Source organism: Lotus japonicus, chromosome 1 (assembly GCF_012489685.1).
Source record: "Lotus japonicus ecotype B-129 chromosome 1, LjGifu_v1.2".
Taxonomy (NCBI): domain Eukaryota; kingdom Viridiplantae; phylum Streptophyta; class Magnoliopsida; order Fabales; family Fabaceae; genus Lotus; species Lotus japonicus.
Genome location: NC_080041.1, coordinates 70,757,842 through 70,772,545, shown reverse-complemented (window position 1 = coordinate 70,772,545; position 14,704 = coordinate 70,757,842). Strand labels below are relative to the sequence as shown.

Genomic DNA, 14,704 nt, shown 5'->3' with positions numbered 1-14,704 from the left:
TGTTTGGGTACCAAGCCAGTAGTACTCCTTACCCCAGATTACCCATGAGAAAGCACAAGTGAAGAAGAGATGTGAAGTCGATTCAGAAGCTTGGGAACACAAAGAACGCGTTGTTTGGGCAGAATTGTGGAGGACTTTCCTTTTTCTGAGATTTTCCTTAGATTGAACACGATTTAACATCACCTTCCATGCCGGAGACAAAACATTAAAAGGTGCTTTAAGGGACCACAAGCAATGAAAGGATCTATCAAGTTGTTCCATCACCTCTCATTGAAGCATCACATATAATGCTGATTTAACCGAAAAATTACCATGTTCTTCCTTTGTCCAAATCCACGAATCTAGTGTTCCTTTAGACAAAGTGAAATTGGATAGTTGTAGGATCAAAGTTTCCAGCATACCTTGCTCTCTACTCAGGATTATTTCTCTTCTCCAAGTAAGTTCCCATTGTCAATTCCCATCAATCCACTTTCCCATATCTATGACCAGATTCTGTTGTTGGTTGGGTAAGGAGAAAGGTCTCCCAAATTTATCTCTTAGCCTATCGTGCCCTGCCCAATCTTCTCCAAAATAGCCTTGTTAAACATACCCAACTCTTTTACTCCCAAGCCACCCTCTTCTTTGGGCCTACAAATCGTTTTCCACTTCACCCATGCTATTTTATTTTCCTCTTCACTTGTTGCTCTCCACAGAAACTTTCTCATTAGTTTAACACACTCCTTGATGACCCCAATATGCATTTTGTAGAAAGAGAGATTAAAGAGCGAGAGAGTTGTCAGCACGATTTTAATGGAATTATTTAGCGGGGGTTTCAAACCGCCACGAATTGTTTTTTTTTTTCTTTGAAAAACACAGATCAAACAATCAAATTTTTTGATCAAACAACTTTCTTACGATTACCTCAAACAGATCAAAGAATCAAAAATTCTGATCAAACAACTTTTTACAATTACCCCAATTATCAACTTTCTTACAATTGTTTCAAACAGCTTATGCAATCTAAAGGCTGATAAAAAAGTTTTAAAGATATTGAAATAAAGAAAGAGAAGATGCACCACAAGTTATAATTTGAAGGATTAGATAACACATGATGCTCTACAACAAGAAATATTAGTCAGTGCACTCCCTTACTTTCACATAACATTATGATTTTCAAAAAAAGAAATTCGCCGAACCCAGAGAGATTGAGATTGATACCTTCAGCTACGAGAGTAGAGAGTGAGATTTCAGAGAGATGAGAATCGAGAATCCATGGCAGAGAGAGATTGAATCGAGGGTTTAGAGATGAGAGTGAGAGGTCATGGTAGAGAGATGAAAATCAAGGGTTTATGAGTGTGGATCTGGAGAGTGTGTTTCCATGGCGAGAGTGAGAAACGAGAGAGTGAGATTGAAAACGAAATTAACGTGAGAGAGATTGAAAGAGTGAGTGAGATTCAGACTAAATCTGCGGGGTTATTAAAACCCCCGCTAAATAGCAAAATTTTTTTGTAGTGTGAGAGTAGGAGGTGAGGGGGTGAGAGAAAAAAAGAGATGATTTGGGTGGGTGAGAGAAAGAAGTGTGACGTGAACATGAAATGTGTGGGGTGAGGTTTAATAGTCCATTAATGTTAAACATCTAATTAGTTTTTAAGATAATTGGTTATTGAAAATATATATAACATGGTGGGTCTAACAGACTTGATAGTGTGTATTGATGGTGGTTCACTTAATTAGAACAATGAGTCGTGTGATGGTTGTATTTGAGCTGTATTGGCGGTTACGGAGGAAGATTGTAGTGATGATGGTGGCTCAACAAACATGTTTTGAAAATGAGAAGGACATGGCGGTAGTAGAAGGTATAGTGGAACAGCGTTGTTTATGATATGAAAGAAGAAAATAGAATGATGGAGGAGGGTTGGAAGTGAAGCTTGAGCACTATTTTCTTCTCCCAATTGAAAAGGTTGGGTTGTTTTGGGGTCCTGTGGGTTTTGGTTAGAACATATATATCACGTATGTGTTGTTTATTTTTTTTGGATAAGCTAATGTATATAAATAAGAGAAGTAGAACGGGTGTTTGTGGTTTGGGATTGTTGTTGACTCTGGGAGAGCATGAAAATCACCATAGAAGAAGAAAAAGAAAATGGAGATAGCTATAGAATTTGAAGATGGAGGTTGAAGGTGCGGCGCACTTTTTTGAATGGTGGCCACCTCTAATGCGAAAGTGGTGACGTAAGGGCTAGCTAGTAACATTTCAATGAAGATATTATGGTGTTTATATGGAGGAGGATATGGGTTCCACATAGGAGGCCAAGGATGGAGATGAAGTTAATATAGCGAGAGGATCTATCAGAGAGGAAATTAAAATGGTTATGGTTTTGAAAGAGTTAAATGTGTGAATTTCATGAAGGAAGGTGGTGGTACAGCGGAAGCACATAGGACCCTCATTCATGGAGGAGTGTTTCCTCTTTTTATTTTCCCCTGGAGTTGTTGTGTACTCTTTCTTTTTGCCTTCTCTTTTATAATATGTGTGTGCATATCATGAAGTTAGTGTCTTGTGTGTTAGGTAGTGTGTAAATATTATGTTTGTTTGAATGTACATGATTTTTTTTGTTTTTTTGCCTTGTTTTTATAATGTGTGCATATCATGAAAAGAGTGTGTTGTGTGTTAGGTACTGTGTGTGTGAATATTCTGTGTATGATTTTTGTGTGTAATTAGGTACCAAACCATGTCCCCCCGTGACTGGGAAAATTCACAACACGTTAGCAGAAAGATCTTAATTGGACTAATTTAAACAAAAAATTCAAAGACTAATGTTGAAAACAGTCTTAATTTTTTTTAACAACAAAAATACCTCATATAAAAGAGATAGAAGAAAACCTACCTCAGCAAAAAGAGTGTAATCAAATTGGACTGGGCGAGACCCTAGGGTCCGTCGCTCAGGCGCGCCAGCTTGGGGCGACGAGTGAACCAGGGAATTGGGCCTTCTCCCGAGAGGCCCAACTGGCCCATTAGGAGGAGCTAAGGGCGCCAAGCCCAACCCTTGAATCTATAAATAGGGAGCGGTTACCAATTGTATGAGACTCTTAGCTCATTTGAGAAATACAAGCTTGAAATTCAGTTATTTTCTCTCTCTAAGCGGTTACGCTCTTACTCTCTCTAGATTCTCACATCACGATCCTCTCACTATGGGTACCGTACCTCATCTCTATGTTCTTGGATAGAACATTTGGCGCTGTCTGTGGGGATCGGTAGATTTCGATTCCCGGACACGTGGATTTTGATTTGGTTGAGAGAAATTCGATTTTCCGTGCAATTCTCTTCGGTTTTCTGGAATTTTGGCTGAATTCTTAGTTCCCTGGTGAAGCCTAATGGAAGCACGTCGTCGACAAAGGAAGGAAAGGCGGAGACACGCGTGCAATTCGTCGTCATGCATACGGCAGGCAACACGATGAATCGGGAGATGAACTATTGACATTCGAGACACCGAGCGCTCACAGAAATTGGAAATGGTTAATCCGCGACGTTAATAACCGCCTGGAGAAGCCGGATGGGGAAGAATACTGCGCTTACCACCGAAAAACAGGCCACGATACAGAGGAATGTCGCGATTTGCTACGCACGGTGGAGCAATTAATAGCGGTTGGGGAACCAATCAGACCTCAGAGAAATCGGGCCTTCACGACTGAGGAGGTGAGCACGATCGCAGGAGGATTTGATGGAGGTGGAGTCACTAGCGCTGCGAGGAAGCGATACGCAAGGGCAGTGAACGCGGTCACAGAGACTCCTTTTGGTTTTTTACACCCGGACATTAGATTTTCACCCGCAGACTTCTGCGGCGTAAAGCCACACCTGGATGATCCGATTGTGGTCCCACTGCATGTCAACCAACTCAATGTTCAACGAGTGTTGTTGGATCAAGGAAGTTCGGCAGACATCATTTACGGTGATGCGTTTGAACGTTTTGGTTTGAAAGAAGAAGACCTCACTCCCTACGCGGGAACTCTTGTGGGGTTCGCAGGCGAGCAAGTATGGGCCAGGGGCGTTCTCGACCTTGATACTACATTTGGTGAATTTGAGAACGCCAAAACACTGAAGGTAAGATACCTAGTCCTGGGGGCGGTGGGATCTTACAACATGATAATTGGCCGGAACACCTTGAATCGTCTGTGCGCCGTGATCTCAGCATGATAAAGTATTTGGAGCGCATTAGGCTCCTGATGAGTCGATTGAAGGAGGTAGTGGTCGAGTTCGTGCCGAGAACACAAAATCAAAGGGCAGACGCCCTGGCAAAACTGGCAAGCACTCGGAAGCCCGGAAATAATCGGAGTGTGATTCAGGAGACACTCGCCAATCCAAGCATAAAAGGAGAGCTCGTAGCCTCTGTTGACCGCCAAAAGACTTGGATGGACCCCATCGTGGAGATCTTGGCGGGAGAGCCAAGTGGAGTGATGAAGTATACAAAAAGCAAAGGCGAGAAGCAGGGCATTACACACTGCTTGATGGGACGCTTTTCCGGCGGGGATTTAGCTCGCCCCTATTGAGGTGTATCCCACCCGGTACGTATGAGAACGTTATGGCGGAGGTTCACGGAGGGGTTTGCGCCAGCCACATAGGAGGGAGATCACTGGCGAGCAAGGTCCTTAGGGCGGGATTTTACTGGCCCACGATAAGGAAAGATTGCGCGGAATTTGTAAAGAAATGCGAAAAGTGTCAAATGTTCGCAGACTTACCCAAAGCCCCGCCAGAGCAGCTAGCCACGATCAGCTCGCAATGGCCTTTCGCCATGTGGGGAGTTGACCTCGTCGGACCGTTCCCAAGGACCAGGTCACAAATGAAGTTCATCCTCGCGGCGGTGGACTACTTCACCAAGTGGGTGGAAGCCGAGCCTTTAGCAAGCATTACTGCAGGAAAGATCGTAAACTTTTGCTGGAAGAAAATCGTGTGCCAGTTTGGGGTCCCGAGGGCGATTGTCTCAGATAATGGAACACAGTTTGCAAGTAATCAGGCGAGGGAATTCTGTGAAGAGATGGGTATCCAGAGAAGATTATCTTCAGTGGAGCATCCCCAGACAAATGGGCAGGCTGAATCAGCTAATAAGGTGATTTTGCGGGGTTTAAAGCGTCGACTTTTTGAAGCAAAGGGAGCTTGGTTGGACGAACTTCCGGTGGTGATCTGGTCCTATAACACAACACAACATTCGACAACAGGGGAGACCCCTTTCAGGATGACCTATGGCGCGGACACCATGCTGCCCGTGGAGATAGACAACAGCTCTTGGAGGACGGCACCGCAGTTTGAAGGCGAGAACCCTTCCAACATGGCGGTAGAACTAGACTTGTTGTCTGAAACGCGGGACGAGGCTCGTATCAGAGAGACTGCAATGAAGCAGCGAGCTGCAGCGAAATATGACACAAAGGTTCGCCCAAGGGCGATGCAGGAGGGGGACTTGGTGCTTAAGAAGCGAACCGGGAACACGTGAAACAAGCTAAACTCGATTTGGGAGGGCCCTTACAGGATTTTGAAGGTATTGGGGAAGGGGGGCCTATCACCTAGAAAGCTTAGATGGGAGGCGGGTGCCACGGTCTTGGAATGCGGCGAGTCTGAGGTACTATTACAGTTGAAGCTTAAGGGAAAGCCCAGCTTGGCGCAAGTGCGAGCAGCTGAGTGTGGCTTACGAAGACTGATGGACTAAAAACAAAGACACGCTCTTGTTCTCCATCTCGGGAGTTTGTTGGAAAATAACGCCTAAGTAATAAATGGCGAAAAACGCCTAAATAGTAAAACAAAGACACGCTCTTGTTCTCCATCTCGGGAGTTTGTTGGCAAATAACGCCTAAGTAATAAATGGCAAAAAACGCCTAAATAGTAAAAACAGAGACACATTCTTGTTCTCCATCTCGGGAGTTTGTTGACTATAATGTCTGATTGAAAATACAAAAATTGTATCCAGCCATTTCAATCATACTGAATTGTGGCAAGAGCTAGGTGGGAAAAATTCCCTTAAGGTGGTGATCCCAACACGACCTTGATGTCTGGGGATCGCTCCGGAAAAGCCGACGCAACTTGCCGTCACTCGTCGGCGATGCGTGCGGATAAACTTCTTATCCATAAAACCTCCCCGAAATATGGGCGACCGGACCTAACTAGGCTAAGTCTCGGGTAATCTATATGGCCATTGGGACCCGAGCGATTATAAGTCCTCGCCAAGCAAAGCTGTATCTGCCATTAGTACAATCAAATCATATATGCCCTCCTCAACTGTATAGTCCATCCCTACACAGTCTCGGAATACCTCTTGTTCGGGTGTGGTGTGTCCCTCCCCATAGAAGGCGATTAATCCTCGCCCTCGTCAGCTCAAGGCGTCACAGAAATCACTAGGCTTATGAGGCTGAGGTTATTGCAATCTCAAAAGCTCTCCAATTCTACAAACAACACTCTCTTCATCACCTCTTGATCGAAAGTGACTCCACCTTAGCTATAGGTTGGGTAAAAAATAAGTCCAACAAACCTTGGAAGCTTGGAAACGATCTGAATTTGATTGATTCTCTAAAAGTAGAATTGGATGTTTTGTCTTTAGTTCACATTTACAGAGAAGCCAATCCAATCTCAAGCCACCTTGCAAAGTCGGGTGTGGAGAGAAACATTCCGGTGAGCGTTTTCTTTGGGATGGTTCGATGAAGAAAAAAACACAACATTTCTTAGGTGGGATTAAGGTGCAGTGTGCATATATACGCTTACATGGTGGATGTACTATTTGCAATGTCTACTAAATAGGTGCAGAGGCCAACCCATCAGTTTGAAGCAGAGGGAAGGCTCTGTCAGGAGCTTCCTCTAGAAAAACAAAAGTACCCATGGAAAAGAAAAAGTTGGTCAAATAGTCAGTCGTACAATTACCAGATTTACAAACAAAAGGAGAAATAAAAAGCGTCAAAATAAAAAACTGAATCACAGAAGTCACGCACAATAGAAGTAAAATAAGAATTGTTGCTAGAGGGACGGTTTTAGGCCTCAAAAAGTTGGAGGCAATCAGTCTCGAAGCAAACATGAAGAAACCAAAGATTTGAAGCCAACGCCAAGGACTATCTAAAAGAAAGAGCTTCAACAATCATCGGGGAAAGAATATCAACAACAACTGAATTCGCAGCTGCTAAAATGTCACCATTAAAATCACGAACAACACACCCAAAGTATGCCACACTCTTATCTGAAACAGATGCATCAAAGTTGAGCTTGAAAACCCCTCGACGATGATGCTACCAATGCTCCAGTGTCGTTGTCTAAGGGAGACAGACATATGCTTGCAACGCCACATTGGAAACAGATGTAGCATGGTAAAGCACATAATCCAGAAAAGTACAATCCTGGAAAGAAAAAAGAAATTTGTTCCTAATCTACAAAATAGAATACAACATAGTAATAAAATAATTAATTCTATTAAGATAAGCATATGCCATAAAATCCAGCAAGAAAACATGAAAATTAAGAGCGATCTTTGTCAGGTCACAACCCCCAACGGGGAGGCAAACCATAACCGTTTAATCACATGATAGAACAGTAATGTGTCCTGAACTGTTTTCGGCTCTGAAGCACAATAGGGACAAAAATATTTCATCTTCATGCTATGAAGATAAAGAGAAGCACATACTGGTAGAAGCTCAAGTCAAGCTCTCCAAAGTTGTTTCTTTACACCTTCACAATGTTCCTGACTTCCTGAGTTTTCTCCGTATATTTTTTGGAAGCGTTGGAGAAGATGAATTTGATTCAACATCATGATCATTATGTTTCCGAATAAAATTATACCCCGATCGTGTAAATACGAACAAAAGAGTGCAGCCAATAAAACAAGTCATAATGACTCTGTCACGCAAGGGAAATGGAAAAGTTTTGCTGAGTCGTAGAAGGTAAAAAAAATCTTTGAGCTCCTGATTCAAAGCCAAAGAATAAGGAAAGAATAAGTCTGATAAAAGTTTAATACCAAACTCATTAGCAACCTCCTCTCTATTAACAAGTGGAGCTCCATCAGGAATCAAACGATCCTCTCAAACATTCACCCGCCTACCATCACCAATTTTCCACATACCTAGCCTCTTTCCTAGAAAATCCAACCGCAACGGAGAATATGGTTAGGCCACACATAACTAGGTTGGTAACATTTCATAGCCACATAACACTACAAAAAAATAAGCATTTTGCGGCGCTTCTGGAAGCATTTTGCGGCGGTTCAAACCGCCGCAGAATGTATAATGAGGCGTTTACTTTAGCGCCGCAGTTACGAGCGTCGAGGGGCATTCTGCGGCGGTTTTGACCAACCGTGGGAATAACCGCCGCAGAATATAGCGGCGGTTAAAAGCGTCGCAGAATCTGTAATTCATTCCGCCTCTGTTTTGCGGCGGTTCGAAACCGCCACAAATTTCTACAGTGATTTTTAAAATATTTTCTATTTAATCATTGAATTGCGGAAAATAGTTTTTCAATTTTTGTTAAAAGTCAAATTATATATTCAATCAATAAATAAAATGAAGCTTATAATCTTTATAAAATGATCTCTTTAAATAAAGTGAAGCTTATAATCTATATATATATTGAATCAAGGCTCCACAATCATCACCGACTGCACTCCATGCTCCGCCGTCGAAACCTCCGTGTCGCAGTGGTACTCGACGCAGCAGCGGATCTGAAACCGCGATTCAACGAGAACCTGAGGGTTTTTGGTGGCGGCGCAACGGCGGCGAGGTGAGCGGTGGCAGCGAGGTGGGCGGTGGTTCGCTGAACGACACGAAGGAATTGGTTCGCAGAGGGGAGCGAGTGAGAGTCGCGAGAAAGAGGAAATTTTCAACTAATTATATGATTTTCTTTTTCCAATTTACAAGTTTGACCCTTAAGAAACCGCCACTAAATGAAAGAAAACCGCCGCTAAATTAAATGAAACGGTCGCAATTATAAAAACCACCTCGGGAAGCGCCGCAAAGTGGCTTCTAGCAGCGGTTTTCGTTGAAGCGCCGCAAAATGACCGTCGCTAAAATCCAGTTTTGTCGTAGTGTAAATACTTTCATGTGGGAAACAAATAGCTTTGTAGACCCGACTAAGTTCAACAATGTTACAAAATAGATTGAATGAGTTAACTATTTTATCTATTGAAAGCGAAATGTTAGAATTGTTTAATTATAAAACTCTGATAAATGATTTTACAGCTCAAAATGCTAGAAGATTAATATTAAAAATTGAGAATTTATGTGATATATTAAGTATATTTAAGCCCCAAATAATATTCGTCTTAGGCCCTCAAATATCTATACACGAGCATGACTAGCGAAAAGTGTATTTATAAAATTTATGCATTGTAGCATACTTGCAGTAGCACTAACCAAATTAATATATAACCCGCCTTAATTTATTTTTTTTGAAAGCCATCTCAAAGTTCAAGATTATGAAGTTATAAAATCTTTAATCTTGATGCATGATTATATGAAACCCCTTAGTTAAAATGTCCTTTGTTGTGCATCTTGAGAATATTTTGACTTTTGTAAAATCAATGGTGCTAATGAATCGTGGGATGTCAACTATTTTATGACATATATATATATATATATATATATATATATATATATGCGCAATCAATATGAAAATCCTACTTAAACATGTTAATGGGACTCAATGCAAGAAGTGATTGGTCTAAAATGAGTTTTGTCATAAAATATTAGACAGACTTGCAATACAAAAGTTAATTAGTAGTTAATTATAGCCGAGACTAACAATTTAAAGGTGCTCGAGATGTATAATAATGTATTCAACAGTTATGTTCCAATTTCACTCGACATGTATAGTGATGATTTTTACTCGAACATTAATGCTAACATGTATAGCTTCATTTGAGAGTATATGTGATATAGTTTCACACTTTCATAAGATTTAAGAATTATAATTCATTTTTAATTTATATAGAGATGGATTTTATTAAGAAATATATTTAATTAGTAAAAATATTTTAAAGTGAATGATAGAGAAAAATGCACAAATGTGCATGCATAATGAATAAAAACTATATGGCGAAATGAAACTCTGTATAATAAGGGGTCTAACGTATGAACTCCCTACTTTAAAAAAAAAACGTATGAACTCCCTTTAAATACAAAATAAATAACGGTTTCTAGCAATATCATTCATGCGTTCATCTCTACAGGTTAAATTCCAACACACCGTTAGTTTTTATTAAGTGTGGCTAAAGTTATCATGATTCATTAACACCTATATTATACCAACAAGATGTAGCACAACGGGTAAATAGTTGGGCTCCTTAAGCATCTAGTTCAGGGTTCGATTCCTGGGTGGTGCGTATGGAGAAGCATTTGTTGGGAGAGGCCTACCCACTTAACGTGATCTCAGAGCCTCGGGGGATTAGTCTCATGGCTGTCGGCTGTTGGGATACCTTGGGAAACCAAAAAATTAACACCTATATTATTAAGAAACATAATTAATTTTGTCAAAAAAAAGAAACATAATTAATTTGCTCATTTATATTAAAAAATTATTTAATTTTCATAATATGTTTTTATCTCTTTGATATGTTTTCTTTTAATAGTTTTATCTCTTATTGGCTGTTCAATTAAAATTAAATATAAACGTCAAAAAAAATTAAAATTAAATATATGATTAACAAAATATAATTAAATCTTATAACTTGAACTTCTTGTTTCAAAAAAAGAAAACTTGACATTGTTAGGTGACAAATACCTACGAATACTTTTAATAGTATTTTAGTCCATGCAATGGAGGAATAGGTGTTTACATTTATATTATAATTAAGATCAAATTTAATAAATAATAACCTCCTTAAATATAACTTTTTATTAAAATAAATAAATAAATAAATTTTTTTGGCACATATAAAAGGAAACAAAACATTGATTTAGGGAAATCAAGCATCTAGCTTACTAGCTACCATTTGAACCAACCATCTGTTGGTACACCAAAAAGAAATTCAATACATCAAAAGTAAAATAATATGATTAAGTGTAATAGAAAATTGTATTTAACTATTAAAATTAATTTCCATTATCTAAAAATAAAATGATAATATCAAAATAGATAAAATCATAAAGGACAACCATTTGACCTCGTATTAAAAATAATGGTTAGAATAGATCAAACACAATCATTTTTAATTTAAATCATAAAAATAATTATTATAAATTAAAATTAAAATATTTTGACTCAGCCACTCAGGCAAGAATTTCACTCTCATAGGTTGTGTATAGAGTTTTCACTATAATGAAGAGAGAAAATGTTTAAAAAATTATTTTGACGGGTGAGATGCAATAATGTTACTTACACACCTCTCATTTGAGGTGGAAGAGGTGGAATGAAGAGAGAGATAGGAAGAAAAGAAAAAGTAAGAGAGAGAAAGTATGAGATGTGATAGATGATTAGATGATAAGATGAGAGAGATAGAAACAAAAAGAGGTGGAAATAAGGTAGTGTTTGGCCCAACTTTTTTACCGCTTAAAAGTTTCTTAAAAGTAAAAGTTAAAAATAAGAACTTAAAATAAAAGTTAAAAGCCGTTTGCCAAAATAACATTAGCAAAAGCCGTTGGCCCAACTTTTTTGACGCTGCAGTACCAGAATCGAATTGTGAAGGAGTGGGGGAGATGGAAGATATAGGAGATGACAGATCGAGAGCCTAGCAGTTCTGGTTTGGGGATTTGTTCTGACTTCTCAGCCTCTCTGCTTATGGGGTTAAGATCTGGGAGAAGGTGTGATACTCGTAAGAGCTGATGGACTTCGCCACGGAGAAGAGGTCGCGGCCGGAGGATAAGGACGCGCCGGAGAAGAAGTCGCCAGAGGGAAGGGATGCGACGAAGAAGAAGAAGTCGCCGAAGGGGAAGAGACGCGGTGGAGAAGAAGTCGACGGAGGGACGCGACAGAGAAGAAGAAGAAGTTGCAGGAGGGGAAAGAGCAGACTCAAGAACTGGTTGCTTAGGGGAAGATATTATCACAGAGGAAGACATAAAGCACAATAAAATAAAATAAGTTGATTTTTAGAAAAAAGTTACTCAAATCAACTTTTATTTTTAGAGTTTTTTTTATGTTTTCCTTCATAAAAAATAAGTAACTTATAATTTTAGGAGCTTTTTAAAAAACTGTTTGGCCCAACTTTTATTTTTAAGGAACTTTTAAGCTGCAAAAAAGTTGGGCCAAACACTACCTAAGTATGTAAATTGAGAATTCGGGTTATTTAAAAGGATGTTAATTATAATTACACCCTTTACCATTGTACCAAAAAGAATACACACTATTACTTCTATGTTACCAAGGACTTCTTTTTTATTTAAATACATATGTAAATCTACATCCCAAGAAGAAAGCAACAAAACAAAGGAAAATATGAAATTTTATTCCCAAGGAGTTCTTGGTGAAAGGAAAATTGCTTTCGATCATTTCCCTTTATTCTTGAAAAAGAAAAACGAATTAAGTAAGATGCCAGTTGTGATTCACTCCTGCATCTAAAAGAAAATTGACAAGAAGTTTAAAGATTCCCCTGCCGAAAACCAAGATAATTATAAGCATTAGGAATTGTAGCACCATATTTGTTCTCAAAGGAAGCATCATAAAGTCCAAGTCCACTAGCCCCAATATTTACTGAAGATATGTTGCTATTGCATTGTTCCATAATGAATTTGGTAGCAAGTTTCCCCAAGTTGTCCTTAAGCTCCTCAACAGAACCCTTCAATTGGATCAACTCATGCAAGCCAAGTTCATCAACAGGGCTCTCCCACCAAAATTGCCTCTGCCTCTCCCTCCTCACATTATCAATCTCATCTCCTTGCTTCTTTTCAATCTCTAAATGGTTAAGAAATTGAGTCAATTGCATGTTGAGATCACGCAAGTTAGCATTTCGATGAGCCTCAACAAATTGGTGAGCACCAGAAGGCTCTTGTGGAGGGTTTCGAGTCAGATAACGATCAATGATAGACTCAACTTCTGGGTGGCCAAAAGAGAATGCTTTATCAGCGGGTGAGAACACTACAATCGCAATCTCAACACCACAAAGGGTGCAAAGCTCACTAGCCTTTTTAAAGAGCCCTGAACGACGCTTAGAGAAAGTGACTTGGAGATGACTTTTTTTGGGTATTTTCTCAATGGGGATTTTTTGGCGACCTAAGCTAGACTTCTTCTTGGACATCATAGTGGAAAAGTGGAAAGAAATGTGCTCTTTGTTGTTGGATTCCATGAGTATATATATAGCTAAATCTTTGATTTGCAAGTAACCCAATTAATTTTCCTTTTTGTGGGGTTTATTACTTTTTATTGTTAGTCCAAAACTAGGAAGTTATATAATCTTTGATATTAATTCCTAGTAAAGTGTAAAACGGAATTAGTTGGCATTGTAAGAGCATTTTTACTCTTGTAATAATCACAGTATTGAATTCTTGGTATTGACTATTGAAGGTGGTTAACTAAAGATAAAAGTTATCTTTAGTTAAAAGTTTTTTTTGGTGAACCAGAAATAACTGTAGTTAAAAGTATTATGACAATTACATAATTTTTTGTTTTACAAAAGGAATTCCAATAATTTTTTACAGATTAAAGAATAAATTTATGAAAATAATAATACAATTTAAAAAAAAAATCAAACACACAGTTGAACTGATTAAGTTTAGTATTACAATTAGATTATTTAATTGGCTTTGTGGTGATGGGTTATGGTTTTTATCTCTTGTACTCACTTGAAAGAGAGTTTGTTCTCAGGTATATATCGGTTAATTAATATAATCTTTTGATGTCTGTTATAAAAAAGTTTAAATTACTGACCATTGCACATATTAGCTGGATCCAATGCTGAAAGGTTATGTGCATACATAAGTGGACATTAAATATCAAGTAAATTTTTCTGCCTTACATAATTTCTTTATTATATGGGCTTTATAAAGCATATATTCAAAATAAATTATTTTCCTAAAAAATATTCATGAGATAAGATATATTGTTAGGAATTATTCTCAATCAAAACAAATTTCGAAACGTGATGTACCTTCATATTTTTTAAATGTTTGGCTTGCTAATGTAAATGGCTTTTTTCCTTTAATGGTTGTAATAATTGTCCAACAAAATATTTTTTTTTCTTCATCGGAAAACTCAACAAAATATTTTCTGTTGATTCATATATCTATTTTTCATTACAGAAAACCAAAATTTTATATGTATTCAAGAGCTACATTCCAATCTTTTTTTTTATTATTATTAGACATTCCAATTTTGCTATAAGCATTATTTGGAAGATTTTTACTATCGAATATTAATGTTCTTTTTTCCCCACCGATTGGAAACTTAGTGCATGTAATTCACATGTTTTTAATTATATTTTAATATTTTCAAACTATTATTCAGTAAAAATATTTTTATTATGAGAATAGGTTAAATTTAATTATGATATAACTATTATGAATTTTCCCGTAAAAAAACCTATTATGAATTTAAATGTTTTTGTTCAAATAATTTACAAAAAAAATAGGTTAAATGTTTTTGTTCAACTCCATTGTTGAGCAGACCCCGGGTAAGTTTGGAATCATCTCTGTTGAAGACCTTATCCATGAGATCATGACTGTTGGACCTCATTTTAAGGAGGCAAACAACTTCCTCTGACCATTTAAGCTCAAGGCTCCTTTGGGTGGCTTGAAGAAGAAGAGGAACCACTATGTTGAAGGAGGTGATGCCGGAAACAGGGAG

The 14,704-nt window shown here is 38.4% G+C and overlaps 1 protein-coding gene across 1 annotated transcript; it reads right to left on the bottom strand.

Annotated features, from left to right (window-relative positions):
• Nucleotides 1–12,503: 12,503 nt before the first annotated feature.
• LOC130744552 (agamous-like MADS-box protein AGL62) lies at nucleotides 12,504–13,160 on the bottom strand. Its single transcript, XM_057596730.1, has one exon. The coding sequence runs from the start codon at nucleotides 13,158–13,160 to the stop codon at nucleotides 12,504–12,506; it is 657 nt and encodes a 218-aa protein (XP_057452713.1).
• Nucleotides 13,161–14,704: the final 1,544 nt, after the last annotated feature.

Bases quoted from the DNA above. Each gene is read 5' to 3' on its own strand.
- LOC130744552 (XM_057596730.1), bottom strand. From the start codon at position 13,160: ATGTCCAAGAAGAAGTCTAGCTTAGGTCGCCAAAAAATCCCCATTGAG.